This window comes from Dromaius novaehollandiae, chromosome Z, assembly GCF_036370855.1.
Source record: "Dromaius novaehollandiae isolate bDroNov1 chromosome Z, bDroNov1.hap1, whole genome shotgun sequence".
NCBI classification, from domain to species: Eukaryota; Metazoa; Chordata; class Aves; order Casuariiformes; family Dromaiidae; genus Dromaius; species Dromaius novaehollandiae.
Genome location: NC_088132.1, coordinates 66,664,230 through 66,679,180, shown reverse-complemented (window position 1 = coordinate 66,679,180; position 14,951 = coordinate 66,664,230). Strand labels below are relative to the sequence as shown.

At 47.2% G+C, this 14,951-nt stretch overlaps 1 protein-coding gene across 3 annotated transcripts; it reads left to right on the top strand.

The window, feature by feature from the left end:
* Positions 1-1,539: 1,539 nt before the first annotated feature.
* Positions 1,540-14,542, top strand: LOC135324769 (insulin gene enhancer protein ISL-1). Of its 3 annotated transcripts, none has more exons than XM_064501677.1 (6): positions 1,540-1,847; positions 2,660-2,849; positions 5,816-6,075; positions 8,047-8,333; positions 9,743-9,910; positions 10,705-12,053. In XM_064501677.1, the coding sequence occupies exons 1-6, from the start codon at positions 1,820-1,822 to the stop codon at positions 10,735-10,737; spliced, it is 966 nt and encodes a 321-aa protein (XP_064357747.1). In that variant the 5' UTR covers positions 1,540-1,819; the 3' UTR covers positions 10,738-12,053. The 3 variants fall into 3 exon arrangements, with proteins under 3 accessions (XP_064357747.1, XP_064357746.1, XP_064357745.1); XM_064501676.1 differs by lacking the exon at positions 10,705-12,053 and adding an exon at positions 12,068-14,542 and having other exon boundaries at positions 1,542-1,847; positions 8,050-8,333; XM_064501675.1 differs by lacking the exon at positions 10,705-12,053 and adding an exon at positions 12,068-14,542 and having other exon boundaries at positions 1,542-1,847.
* Positions 14,543-14,951: the final 409 nt, after the last annotated feature.

The window sequence follows — 14,951 nt, the reverse complement described above, 5'->3', positions numbered from 1 at the left end:
TACTCCGCGTAAATATGGCTTTGACCCTCTCTCAGCAAAACGCTACCCTCGTCGGTTGCTCTTAAAAAAATAGGACTTTGAAAAAATATATTTTCCTGATGAGTACTGATTGGAGGGCACTTATACACTACGTTGATGACGGCGGTGTAACAGCCCATATGGAACAGAACACAAAAACGGGATCTAAGCAAACTCTGAAGGGACGTTTAAGACGGGGAGGGAGGTCGGGAGGGCTTGTGGTGGGCACGGTGGGAAGCGGGCACCTCTTCGCACCCAGGTTAAGAGAAATTCCGCGTGTAGCCTAACGGGAGCCTGCCCTTCGGGGGGACACACAAAGGAGTCCGTGCCCGCGGAAACGGTGGGATTTGGGCGGGTTTGGGCAGCCGTCAGATAACCGGCTGCTGCAGCCCCGCAGAGGCCGGTGCCCGGCGCGGCGGGCCGGGCTGCGGGGGGCGAGCAGCGGGGCGCAGGCTGCGCATCGCCCCGCGCCCGGCCGCGGCGCTGGGGCTGGGCTCCCCGCACCACCTCCGGGAGCGGCGCCGCGCAGGCTGCGCACTCGGCGGCTCCTCTCTCCTCCTCTCGTGTGAAATTCAGAGGATTCTCCGCGGGGAGAGGCAGAAGTTCTTCGCTTCTCCGTGCGCGAATCTCCATTAGTGCTCAGCCTAGGAAAATGTCTAAACGTAGGATACACCGCTATTTAAAATTTAAAAAAAAGAAAAATGAAGAACGAAGGAAAGAGAGAAAGAAAGAAAGAAAGAAAGAAAAGGGTTTGGAAAAGACATCAATAGAATGGAGGGAGTGCTCAAGGACAACTTAAGGTAAATATTTGTACCTTCTTCGCTCTTGTGTTTAACAGAAATACATGAAGCTTTTATCCACAATTTTAAGAGAGAAGGAGACTGCAGGAAAACATAAACAATCGCATCTCGTAGCCGGAGCTATACCCAGCCAGTCTGTCCTGCCATTGCCTGCTCCGGCTAGCTTCGCCTAATCAAACCGGAGCAATTTCTCCCGCCTAGGAAAGATAAATGCTAGGAAAGGAAACAGCCGGATTAGCCCCCCTTCCGCCCCCCAAAACAGGGAAACGGTAAATAGGGCATGGCGAACCCGGGGAGGGGGAAGGGGTGGAGGAGCACGGATGGGGCCGGGGAGGGCAGAATGGAAGGTGTGGCGGGAGATAAGCAGGAGGAACGAGGGAAGAGCGACAAGAAGAAAGTATAAAGGGAAATACAAATGAGGAGCGAAAAAAAAGTTGCCTCCGCGAGCCCGAGCCGGGGCTGCCGGGGCGCGCGGCGCTGAAATATGATAATCAGGACAGCTGCGCCGCGCCGCCGCAGCCAATGGGCGCCGGGCAGGCGTGACGTCCCCGCGCCTGACGTCAGGCCAATGGCGAGCGGGCTGAGTTGGAGCAGAGAAGTTTGAGTAAGAGATAAGGGCGAGGCGAGTGCCCGGGCGAGCAGCGCCCAGTCCGGCATCGCCGCGCCGCTGCCGCCGCTGCCGCCACTGCCGCCGCTGCCGTCGCCGCCGTCGCCGCCGTCGCCGCCGCCGCCGCCGCCGCCCCGCGCGGCCGAACCCCGCCGCCGCCGCCGCCAGCGCCCTCCGCGCTCCGCAGCGCTGACAGCGTCTCCCACGTTCGTGGTGGCGCTTTTTTCCTTTTTTTTTCTTTTTCCCCCTCTTCATTTCGAGTCTCTATTTTTTTCTTTTGTTGTTATTATTATTGCTACTTTTTTTTTCTTAGCGACAGCTCTCAAATCTACTTTGGGGTCTTAAAACGAAACCGTACACCATTTCACTGTGGACATTACACCCTCTTACAGATATGGGAGACATGGGAGACCCACCAAAAAGTAAGGCGGAATTTTTACCGTTGTTGGAATAAATGTGCTGTCTATTGTAATCGTCTCAGGCAGGCGAACTGCTAAAGAGCTGAACTTCATTTGAATGGTAGAGAAGGTGCCTTTGTTGCCATGCCTGCATGCTTGCTGTGTTTTAACCTCGTAGCCTTGTATGTTAATAGCCTGGGGTCCTGCTCTATTTTAAAGTTTGGGGAGCAGACGGGATCTTGACGGGATCTCCAGGCACGGAGCCTTAAATTCTCCTCGTGCTAGACTGCAGTGAGGCTGTCTGACTCTCCAGCACCTAGTCCGTCTAGGAGAATTAGCATTAGACTTGCAAAAGAGAGCAAGTGACAACCGTAATGATGCTTGTTCTTGCTAGCAGGCTCGAGTCCCGTCTTCTATGGCAAAGGGCTGAATGGGAAGCGCACCCAGCCACGCGTCCAACGTTTCCAATCAGAGCCTCTTAAAAATGAGATCAAATATATAGATACTCTCTTCGTAGGGAAAGGAATCCAGACAAAGAAACAATAAAATAAACATAAAGCAACGAGGGAGTTTGGAGTTTTGATTCCGAGCAAGGCTTGCGAAAGGAGGACCTTCACCCCGAAGACTGTTCACATCTACATTTTAACATGTGTTCCGCCTCCTTTCTAAACGAGGCAAGGTTTTGATGGCACACTTCAATTACCATCCAAAAGTGTAATACTCTTAAAAAAAAAAAAACTCCCAGAGTACGCCCTATAAGGGAACGACACTAAAAGTGTGTTTATCTCTGTAGGAGAGTAAACGGTTAGTCAATCATGTATTTATTTTCATTTCAGAAAAACGTCTGATTTCCCTATGTGTTGGTTGCGGCAATCAAATTCACGATCAGTATATTCTGAGGGTTTCTCCGGATTTGGAATGGCATGCGGCGTGTTTGAAGTGTGCAGAGTGTAATCAGTATTTGGACGAGACCTGTACGTGCTTTGTTAGGGATGGCAAAACCTACTGTAAAAGAGATTATATCAGGTACGCCATTTATGTTGTTTAATTATTCGGTGAGATTTTTTTTTTGACTTTATAAATCTGAGAGAGGCAGGAAGAGGAAAAATACTGAGGGTGAAAGGACAATTGTTATATTTTTAAGTGAATGCCCCAAAGGTAAACAGATGAGGGAAAAAAGTTCAAGTCGTCAAGTTTTTAATTGCATAAATTAAAATGCAAATCTCTGTATAAATAAAAACACATTCGGAAAGAGCTAGCGACTATATGGGACCATCCTGAGGATTTTGGCAATGTATTCTGGGATTCTGACAAAGTGGGAAATCGTATGAAACAGAGAATGTTTTCACTAGTGTAGAGATTGCGAGCAACACGGAACTGATCGCTTTTAAGCACAACCTGAGAAATGCATCTCTGTGTGTTTTACAAAGGCACAATGGCATTCATAAGAAAGGCACTTCAAGCATGTACGCTGTAAAAATAAATACATGGGCAAGCATACCTATTTAAACCAGGCCTATAAAACAACAACAACAACAACAAAACAAAAACAAAACCGAAGTTCTTTTAGAAGGAAGGATCCATTTATGGGAAGGTTAAAACCTAGTCTGAATGTTTCTTCTCTAAAATAACTGTCATTTAATCTTTTTAAATATTAACCCCTTTGGTGATATCTGACTGCCTTTTCTTTCTTATCTTATCTGTACTGATGAATTAGACAGAGCAGATCAAATTGCCCATCATCTGTTCGCGAACAATTGGGTATATTTAGATAATGGAACCGCTTCCTTCCTCACATTAAAATCTGGTAACAGATAAAATGTGAGAGTTGCCAATCCTGACACTATAGAGAAACCAAAGCAGGAATTTCGAGTGTGTTTATTATTTGTACTCCTGGGTCATGGTGATCCGTTTTAGTATCGTCTACTGGGTTTGCCAAACCAGAACTTTGCATTGAGGTACGGACACTGTTTTGTTTACAGAAAGTTTCAGGAGCAAATATCTCCCACCTAAGACACCTTTCTAATTTCTTTGTAATTCTGAATTGAAATAAAGAAAATCTTTCCTTCTCCATTGCATGATCCACAAGCAGATGTTTCCTTCAAGCTGTGTTTTGAGATTATTCTCAAAGTTTTCCTATGATGAGAAACAAGCCACTCTCTTTTTGCATTACTTCTAAGTGCACTTTGGAACTGTGCTTTTAAATGTCGTCCTTTCACTAATTTCAAAAGAAAGGAACACGTTTGGGAGCGAGATGTGCTTACTTACCTCTTGCGAGAATTCAGCAAGCAGAGTTTAAACAAAAAAATTGCAACTTTTTGAAGTTTCTACACAATAAGTTTCGTTTGCTACAATATTTAAAATAAGAGATATATATTATGTGCAAGTCGACTTTGAATTAGACTCTGACCTAATATATAATTGTCAGACATGTGGGCAATCCCCCCCTAACTTTTGTACCTATTAATTCATAGACTTGGCCATGACTCTGTTCTTTTGCGGTTTAGCCGTCATTTTTTTTCACAGAACGTTATAATTTGGAAGCTGGTGCGTCTGCATATAAGCTGAGTGCTGCTCTATAGACAAAAGCCCTAAATATGCGCCTAAATAAACATCTATACACACAAATATATATCACAGACTGTATCTCTAACGAAGTGGAAAGCGGTGTGTATGAATATTAGTTCAATTTCAGGAGCAGCTCCTGTGGTTACGTGGGTTGCATACGCGTGTGTGTGTTTGCGTGTGCGTGCGGATACATTTACTCGCGGAATGATGTTCGTTCCGCTCAAAACCGAGGGAGTTGGCTGAGGAATATTCGGCGGGAGCCGAGGCTGTGCAGCTGTAGGAAAGCGAGCTGGGGCATTTTCTCGTGTTCATCTCCTGGCGGGTGAACTGTCCCCCCTCTCCTCGGCGGGGGACGAGGAGCCCCACCACCCGCTCCAGCGTGTGGCCCCAGAAACCCATTATTTGCCGTGCAGAGTTGTCAGCGAGAAGTTTCCCTTTCATTCGTGCTGGAAGGCTTGAGCTCCCGGTTCAAGGTGGGAGCGTGCAGAAGGAAGGGAGAAGGAGTTGTAAGGTTGAATTATGAGAAGGCTTGTAAAGCCAAAGCATTGAAAATGCACTTTAGCAAGGCGGCGGGAGGAGGCGAGTTACACTAATATATATGTGAGTGCGCATATATATAGATGGGTGTGTGTGTGTGTGTGTGTGTTTACTTGCATATAGAAAAAAACGTAGTGGAAAAGGGTAGTGGGAAGAGTCGTGGTCCCCAGCAGAGCCACCTCTGCTGCGTCCCGGAGGGCGAGCGGCCGGGACCCCGAGCGTGCCTGCAGTGGCACAAGTCCCGAGTGGGTTCCGCACAGAAATAACAGCATTTCGCGAGGCTAGCGCATTTGTGTGAGGGAAAGCAGTGTCAGGGTCTGTCAGCCCTGCCAGCCTCGCCTTTCCCCTTTGCACCCGGGCGGCTTGGTTCAGCTCCGGGCTAGGCTAAGTCAGGACCGTCCGCCGTCCCGGAGGGAGGGAGAGGACAGGGGTGTCCCCTTGCCTTGTGCAGCCCGGGCTCTGGGGTGAGGGGAGAAGGTCGGCATCTCCTTGGGAAAGGGGATTTTCGGGTTTTGTGTTTCTCCCCCCCCCTCTCCTTCCACTCCAGCCGCTCCCTTCCGTTCCCCTCTCTGCTCACCGGGGTGTCCGGATCCCCGCTGCCTTTCACAGCAGGGGCATCTGGGCACGGGCAGTAACTGCATCCGTTTTATTCCCTTCCCCTGCCGGCTTCTGTATTTTAAAGGCTTGTTTAACCAGTGAGCTGCGTGTGGCGCGTCTAAGTGGGGCCACGGGGCTGCCCATGAGCGGGAGTGAAAACCTCTCTCTTTCTTTTTTTCCCCTTCCTTTCTTTCTTCTCCCCCCACCTCCTCCCTTGCCCTCCCCTTCCCCCTCCCGTGCTCTCCCTCCTTCCCTCCCTTCCTCTTCTCTCTGGGCCGGGCCCTGCTCAGGTTATACGGCATCAAGTGCGCCAAGTGCAGCATCGGCTTCAGCAAGAACGACTTCGTGATGCGCGCCCGCTCCAAGGTGTACCACATCGAGTGCTTCCGCTGCGTGGCCTGCAGCCGCCAGCTCATCCCCGGCGATGAATTCGCGCTGCGGGAGGACGGCCTCTTCTGCCGGGCGGACCACGACGTGGTGGAGAGGGCCAGCCTGGGCGCGGGCGACCCCCTCAGCCCGCTGCACCCCGCCAGACCGCTGCAGATGGCAGGTACTGCCCCGGCCCGCCCGCCCCGGCCCCCGCGGGCGCCCCGTGCCGCCCGGCGCCGCCGCCCCGCCGCCCTCCGCCCGTCCCGGCGCCCTGCGGGGCCCCCGGGCGCCGCTGCCCCTCTCGCCGCGCCGGCTCCGCCGCGAGGGCAGCGCCCGGGCGCCGGGCAGCGCCGCCGCCCCCGAGGGCAGGCGGCGAGGCGGGGCGCCCCGTGCACCGCGGGGTGCGCAGCGGCCGCGGCCGCGCTGCGGCAGAAGGGGCCGGGCGCGACGTGCGCGCGGGGCGGGGGCGGCGGAGCGTCCCGTGGGGCGGCGCGTCCCCGCGCGGCCGGCACGCAGGGTGCCTCGGTTTCCCCCTGGGACCCGGGACAGCTGGGAGCCAGATCCCTTCTCACTCCGCTCCGCGGAGAAGCTGTTTTGAGCGCCGGTGGAAGCGGGGTCCCGAAAGAGCCAGACTTCATAACTACGGGCGAGCAGGCAGGCTGTAATTTAGAACTGTCAACAAGCTAATCTTCGGTAATTGCCTTTTGAAGTGACTCTGCCTTCTCGAAACGCATTATGTGATTTGATGAGAATTTCTTCTTAAAACTCAGCATTGTTGCTTCAGACTCGACACACCTTATAAGTTTACTCGCACTTTTAGCTCTCGACATGCGCGTTGGCTACTCAGCGAGGCTTAGCTTAGGAAAAGGCACGTCTGTCCCAGGCAAAGGAGGGTAGACAAAGCAAGGACGGCAGGGAATATTGCTGTGCAAGTAACTGTAACTGGAAAAGTTATTTACAAGCACAGCCATGTTCAAACGGGCGCGTTTCCCGCTTTGAGCTCCTTTCAAGTAGCAGATATACATACAGCGAGAAGTCACGCAGCTGCTCGGTACGGAGCTTTAGAGAGGCTGCGCGCGCTCCCAGCAGCCTGTTTGTGCAGGTCTCGGAGGCGATGTGTCTGCAGGTACCACCCCGCTAACATGTGAAGCATTCTTATTGTCTTCATCGAATTTACTGTTTCCTTCTTATAATCAGAGGGGTCGAAACCCGGCTGTAGAAAACTGAACACCTTTGAATATTAGTCAGCCAAGCTTTTAGGGAAAAAAAAGTAGTGTTTTTATTTTTCCCTTGGCTGGGTCAAGTTACATCTAGATAGCTGCAGCTACATAACACACTGCAGAACAGCAGAGTCACACGAATGTATTTAGCTCTTGATGTGACATTACCCGTTGGTTTGCATTTCTTGACGGTTTGCATGAGTTGCTAGGCTTGCTCCCCTTTTAAAGAATTGGCTAAACATTCGTATTTTTTGAGTGTTCATCAAAAGTTGACACAAATTCACCTGGCACCTTCGTTTTCTAAAATAGACCCCTGCCTCCCGAGCTCTCGGATATGGGTCTCCCACGAGATTTTCTACCACGATCACGGCGCAGCGGATTTTGGCTTGTTTTGCTTTGATTTGGAAACATCAAACTGCTGGGAGCTGTTGCACGTCATTGTAGCCTCTGGCAAAACTGCGTTAGATCCAGCATGCAAGAAGCAGACTCGAATTAAGATTAATTTTAAAAGTATTCTTTTATTAATTTTCGGGCCAAAAATCTGTTTTGGTGATTTGTCATGAAACAAGTACGTAAAATCCTCCCCCTCCTTTCCTAGCGCACGCACACTTTAGCGATCTCTCCCTCCCCTGTCAAAGCTCATACAGGTTCAAGCTTCTGTCATTAAGGGTTTGGGGGGGGGGGGGGGCCTTGCAAATTAATTATCTCTGGAGTCAGAAATGTCAGTCCTGTCACTCCACCAGCGCATGAAGAAGAGGAGGCTGCAGGAGCTCCGATGGAGCTGACTGCTTGAATGGCCTTTGAAAGAGGGTTCATCAACACCCCCCCCCCAACCGCCTCCCCTTAACCCACTCGCTTAAATTCATCGCCTCTGCAGACTCCCTGCCTCCTACTTACGGGGATCCTGTTCCTTCCTTCCCCTTCCCTTACAGCAGAACCTATCTCTGCCAGACAGCCAGCTCTGCGACCCCACGTCCACAAGCAGCCCGAGAAGACCACCCGAGTCCGGACTGTCCTTAATGAAAAACAGCTTCACACCTTGAGGACCTGCTACGCTGCCAACCCCAGACCTGACGCCCTCATGAAAGAGCAACTGGTAGAAATGACTGGCCTCAGCCCGAGGGTCATCAGGGTTTGGTTTCAAAACAAGAGATGCAAGGACAAAAAAAGGAGCATTATGATGAAGCAGCTTCAGCAACAGCAACCCAATGACAAAACTGTAAGTGGCTTCAGCCTCTGACCCGTACGCAGCCTTCCTTCCCGAAGGAGAAACGCGTAGGCTAAGTCCAGCCTGGCCAGCCTTTGGGGGCTGGTTTGACGCTTTTGATTTTGTGGGAGCTCCGCTAAAACAAACAACCTAATACAGCTTAAATATTATCTGTTCGTTCTGTTATCAGTGCAATTAAAGCAGACCACAGCGAGAAGCCGATATAGGCGGCTCAAGCGAACACATGTCTTTTTGTGGGGCTGAGGAGTCGGTGTGGATTAGACTAACGTCTCTGCAGCATGAATTGTGCCCTGCAGAGCTTATGGGATGTAATAAGCCTAGCCTTGTGTGATATTTATATTGCAAATGCAAAGGACTCCTTGAGGGGAAAAAGACGCATTTGCTTTCTTCCATGGTTTTACACAGGAGTAAACCCAGAAGTAAAACCCAGGAGTAAAAGTGAAATCTGATGTATTTTCTTAGCATTTTATATACTGTAATCTGTATGTGTGTGTCTGTCAGTGCATGTACTGTAGAAAAAGAGGAATGCGATAGAAGGGGTTGGATTTATCACCGTGCGTACAGATTATTTAATATATATATAGTTCTCCCGTAGAAATACTGAGTTCGTGTCTGTGGGTATTCGCGCGTGGTGCAAATAGGCGGAAAGCTCTGGATTCAGCATAGCAACCTGGCCGTCTCCATTTTAAACCAACTTTTTTTCCTTGTTGTTTTTAGCCCACTTGAAGAAGAGTCTGTTATTCTCCCTCTGTATATTGACTGACCTGAGAATGACTATTAATTCATAAGGCTGCCTAGTTAAGTGGAATTTAAGGAGTTTCATTTTACCCTGTTGGAATGCAATAAAACACGATGTTATTAACTCGCCTGAACAATCTATTCGTCGAGGCTTGGAGTTATTTTGTACACAGTGGCCGTACCACTGGGCATACTGGGAGGGCTGGGGCTTTCTTTTTCCTTGTGTTTTTCTTTTTGAAAGAGAGCAGTACTAACGTACCCCAGGTTTACCGTGCTGTGGATATATGATCCAGTTAAGGTCACGCAGAACAAAACCAGCCTGGATGCGAGATAGAAAGGCGGCATGATTAACCATTTCTTGTGCCGAGCCGTGCATCGGCGGCCAAGATAGACTGCTCGCGTTTAAGAAGTCTTTTTTTTCTTTTCAATGCCTTGAGAAAAATACGAGGATTAAAGGAAAAGAAAGTAAACTTCCACAGTGATAAATGCAGCGGGTAGAAATAGGCTGACCTAGAGCAGAATAGAGTAAGACATTCACAGCAGATTAACAAAGCAAATACAAGCGACTGTATAGATAAGATAGAAAGCAGTTTATTGACTCAGCGCTTATATACAATAAAGTTAACCAAGCTCATTAACATCTTTTGCTGGGCTGTTTACAGAATATCCAAGGGATGACAGGAACTCCGATGGTGGCTGCTAGTCCTGAGAGACATGATGGTGGTTTACAGGCGAACCCAGTGGAGGTGCAGAGTTACCAGCCGCCTTGGAAAGTACTGAGTGACTTCGCATTGCAGAGTGACATAGATCAACCTGCTTTTCAGCAACTAGTAAGTGTCAGTTCCCAGCCTGAATAGGCCAGTGTCTACCCGGGGGCAGAGCCACTGGGGATTCTCCAAAGCTGACGGATGCCCTCAGAGAGATGAAGCAATTCAGACTAGCCGAGTTTTCCGCACACGACGAGGTGGGCATTACGACAATGTGTAAATGCAGTGAATTCAACCGATTTAGTAGGGCTCGATGCGAAACCTACCATAGTCGATAGCAGAGTTCTTGTTGATTTAAGGGGAATCTGGACAAGGCCCGACCCAAGTCTGAAACTAATTCAGCTCGCATACTCCTGAAAACTGAAATCACCTGTATCCGGGGAACAAAAATATTCTTCACGTGTCATTTAATTTTATATATATTTATGAAAGCAGTTTCTAAAATTCGATCCCCCCCCCCAGCCAAATTCAGCTTTAAAATATAGGATGGATTTTAAATATGTGATTGTAATGTCAGCCTGTGTCCTACAGCCTGTGTCCTTGTTTTCTCACACAAACATGAATAGTTTAACTAAATTGTTGAAATCCTTGTTTTACGCATGTACCTCTGGATATAACTTTGTGTAGATGTAGATACACATATATACACATATGTATGTATGTAAACATATACATACATACATACATATATATATATCTGACATATATATGTTGTGCTTCAGAAAGGGAATTGTTAGTACGTAGTCAAATGCAAAAGCCAAACAATACGATGAACTGCCTTAAGCCAAGAGAAAACAGACATTTTTAGAATAAATTCTGTTCTTAACTCACTTCCTTATGCCTACGTCATTTGGCAGCTCATATGGGACCATATCATCTGCAATACTTAGGCCCAACAAGGTGAATTAAGGACAGAAGTTCAACCTTAACTCAATTTCCTGGCCTAAGTGTGTTAAAACCAGATCTTTAAAATAATAAGGTACGTTGTGTATGGTTTTTCAGTGATTCAAAATAATAACTAATGATGCAACATCAATATATAGACCATTTTTTGATCTGTTGGGTGTTTTTCATCAACATGCATCAACAAAAAATAAAGGCTTGTAGCTATGTCAAGAAATGTTTTCAAACAGTTTCAGCTTAGTATCCCACTCTTTTCCAGGGTTCCTTTTTTTTTGCCTACTCGCAGGCTGCAGCGTGCTCCCCCCGACACACCGTGCTCACTCGCATGCTCCAGAGCACAGCGGCAGGACTGCTTGCAGCATCTTTCCTCCAGAGCAGCCACTGTTTTTCCTGCTTTAATTAAGCTGTCAAGCGGACTCAAGAAAAATTGATCTCCTTCGGCTACCTTACTTATTGTGCCTTAACAAAACAGGAGACTTTAAAAGCTTTGATGTAGTGTTTTCTAAAGAGTAGGTCTAAAAGCAGAACTGAAGGTGGATATCCCAAATATACACATGCATATGGATAGACAGATGGATGTCGATATTTTTTGTGCCTCATGTAGACAAATAGTTAAAGAATTGTGGACAGAACAGATAGCTCAGCGACTATTCAAGGCGCTGTTTGCACGTCTCTAATCTGGAAAGGGCCAGTTAAATAGGTGCCAGGGAATTGCTTGTGGATGAGCCAGGGTCCACCCTTCAAACCTCTCTTCCCAAGGCTGACCCCGAACTAATGAGAGCTGCAGGGCATGCTAGGATGGGAAAGCATCACCTTTTTTTTATCCAACTGACTCTTGTTAGAAAGAGATGATGGTTTGTTTAAAGGAAGGTATCTTCTGCTCCTGGATATTTGTCCCAGGCTTAGTGTAGTATGTGCACAAAAGGGGAAAAAGTAACCTTGCAGTCTCGTGTCAGAAAACACATCAGCTCCTAAATAATTGACTAGAACATCCTGTTGGGACCGCCACTCTTGCAAGATGTGGAAGAAGGCCTCATTAAAATGGTTGTTTGTTTATTTGCTTGATTTTTCTATCTTTTTTTTTCCTAATCTGCTTTCTTCGGCTATTTGACTGAAGGCCTGAAGAAGACTCCAACAAAGTCAGTGGGGAAACTAAACAAGCAACAGTCACACAGCCTCCTGTTGAGATGCATCAGGCCATTCGGCTGCATGCCTGTATATTTTTGCAATCTTCTTTGCCTCGCCTGCTACTTTTCTTTGATTGTTACTGTTGTAACAATTCTTCTTTTTCTTATTTTTCTTCTTTTTTTTTGGCAGGTTAATTTTTCAGAAGGAGGACCTGGTTCCAATTCTACTGGAAGTGAAGTAGCATCAATGTCCTCTCAGCTCCCAGATACACCCAACAGCATGGTAGCCAGTCCTATTGAGGCATGAGGAACATTCATTCAGATTTCTGTTGTTGTTGTTTCTGCCCTTACCCTCACCCCGTTGGAGAGAGTGGGAAAGTGATCACGTTGAGACTCCGAATTTAGGGGGAAAATTATTTAACAACCCTGTAATGAACCTAGCAAAGAACCGCTCCATGAAATGAACGGAGTCTTGTTTGAAATGACAAGGTAATATGGTAGCAACACTGTGAAGACAATCATGGGATCTTACTAGAATTAATATAAAACAAAAACAAAAACCCGCGCTATTCAATGATCAGAGGAGGATCGAAAAGACGTTTTCAAAACGTAGAGGATTTGTACTCGTGGATCTCAAAAAAAAGTGAATAAATTCTTTTCATTTGACTGCACATCTTAGAAAGAAACCAAGGTAGAGGGACTTTCTATCTAGTCCATCCTAACTCGAATGGTGCTGTTTCTATATTGGTCATTGCCTTGCCAAAAGGAGCTCCAGTAGGTTTTCCATCATCAGGAAAGAGACGATTTAGTCCCGCATTGTTGAAAGATTCATTGCAGGAAGGTGGAGCTGCAGCGGTTTGCAGTGGTTTCTTTCTTTTTTTTTAGGTTGACTCTTAACAAGGCGTTGTTTCCTGGGTCTCTTATAGCATGTACTGTAGCGGGGTTTTGATTTTTGTTTGGTTGAGATCCATCCTCTATCAAGTCTGAAGCGATTAAAAAATAGGTTTTTAATTCCTCTTTAAGAACCGATTTATAAAAGCATTGCAACAAGGTATACCTCTATTTTGCCACAAAGCGTCTCGGGATTGTGTTTGAAATGTGTCCGTCCAAGAACCTTCCCCTCCCCCAAAGATGTGTATAGTCATCGGTTAAAACGACTGTTTTTCTCTCTTTCTCTCTCTCTCTGTCTCTTTCTCTCTCTCTCTCTAGAAATAAAGAGAAAAAAAGAAAAAAAGAAAAAGAAAAAAAGAAAAAAACCCACCCTATTTGTTTGCTCTTGCATTGCAAAATTATAAAGTAATTTATTATTTATTATCGGAAGACTTGCCACTTTTCATGTCATTTGACTCTATTTTTTTGTTTGCTGAAGTAAAAGAAAAAAGAAAAAAAGAAAAAAAGAAAAGGTTGTACCGTGGTCTTTGAATTATATGTCTAATTCTATGTCGTTTTTGTCCTTTTTTTCTTAAATATTATGTGAAATAAAAGCGCCATATGTAGAATTATTATATCTTCAGGACTATTTCACTAAATAAGCGTTTGGAATAGAGAAAATAATAATAATAATAATAATAATAATATTAAATAATGAACAAAGTTCCCTCTTTTAAATATTTACAAGTTAGCAGCTAAAATACCTGAAATAAAATATTGCATGCGAAGCAGGTCGTGATTCAATAAAATCAGTGTGATATTTTATTGCAAGTATTAACGACCAGCTTGTAAATTTCCGTTTCAACAACTATATCAGGGCTAGTTCGATGCCTTAGCTTTCAGTTGATAACGTTAGAGGCTCTCTCTCCCCCCCCCCCCCCCCCATCCCTTGCCCTTAAAAGTGATATTACTCTAGGCATGATCTGACATAATGTTAAGACATCTAAAGAACCGGGAGCTCAGGCTTTTTGCTGAGTTCTATTATTTTTTAAAAATAATAAAAAGAAAGTGCTGTATACCAAAGCCTCGTTGTTGAGATTGTTGAAGTGACCTGTACTTTAAGTATAAGCTCCTGATAAAAGGGACGCTTTTTGCTTAACAAGTCAAGTATGACCATTATTTATCAGTGTCTGCTGTCAAAACGATTGAAAAATGCTGCAGGAGGAATAGGGTTGAGGGGATATTGCTGTGAAATTGCACGATTGGTGTTCCTTATTTTCTGTCGACTTCCCTCTCTTCACTCCCTCTTTTCTTCCTTTTTTAATTTGCGGGGGAGGGGGTGGTGAAAGCTAGAAACGTGGGCGATTTCTCGGGGAAAAGTAGAAAGAAAAAAAACACAGAAAAGGGTTGTTTTTCCTCCAAACCCAGTGTTCCCTGGTGCTCCAGGCCAGCACAAGACAAAGGCTCGCTTAAAAAAAATCCTTAACAACTGGAATATACATAGATTTTTAGTCTGACAAAGACAAGTTGGTTTGCATGACAGTTACTCCAAAGCCTAATGTTTTCTTAACATAACCTTCTTTTTCCTCCCTCCTCGCCATCTCAGCCCACCCTGAGCAAGCTCAGCTACAGAGACAAACCATTTCGACAGTAGAGAGAAAATTAAAAAGGGTAAAAGTCTAATACAAGGATTTCAACCATCCTGATTAGAAACTGGATTCATTTTGTATGCTCAAGTGTAATACATTTTTGAGTACTTGATAAATATTTAAATAAATATGAAATCTACCTTAAACTGTGTGCCCAGTAACCCTTGTGTTTCCACGCAGGCTCCGAGGCTCGGCTCGCCGCGACGCCGCGGGGGGCGGGCGGGCGCGGGCGCGCAGACCCGTGAGTTGTGCGAGGCGGCCGCGCGCGGAAGGCCCGCGGGGGCCGAGCCCACGCGCAGGGGCGGCTCCCTGCCGGAGCCCCCAACGCCGGGGCCAAGCCGCGGCCTGCGCAGCTGCCCGCGGCCGCGCCGGGGACCTGCGCGCCGGCTCCGCGCCGGGGCCGCCGTGCGGCGCTTCCGCGGCCGCGCAGGCGGCAGAGGTCAATGTCGGCTCTCGCCCCGGCCGGCCGCGCCCGCCGTGCGCGGCGTCGGGGCGCTTGCGGCAATCTGCTGCTCGACGCCGGGCTGAAACGCGCCACCGGTACCCTCCGTTGCG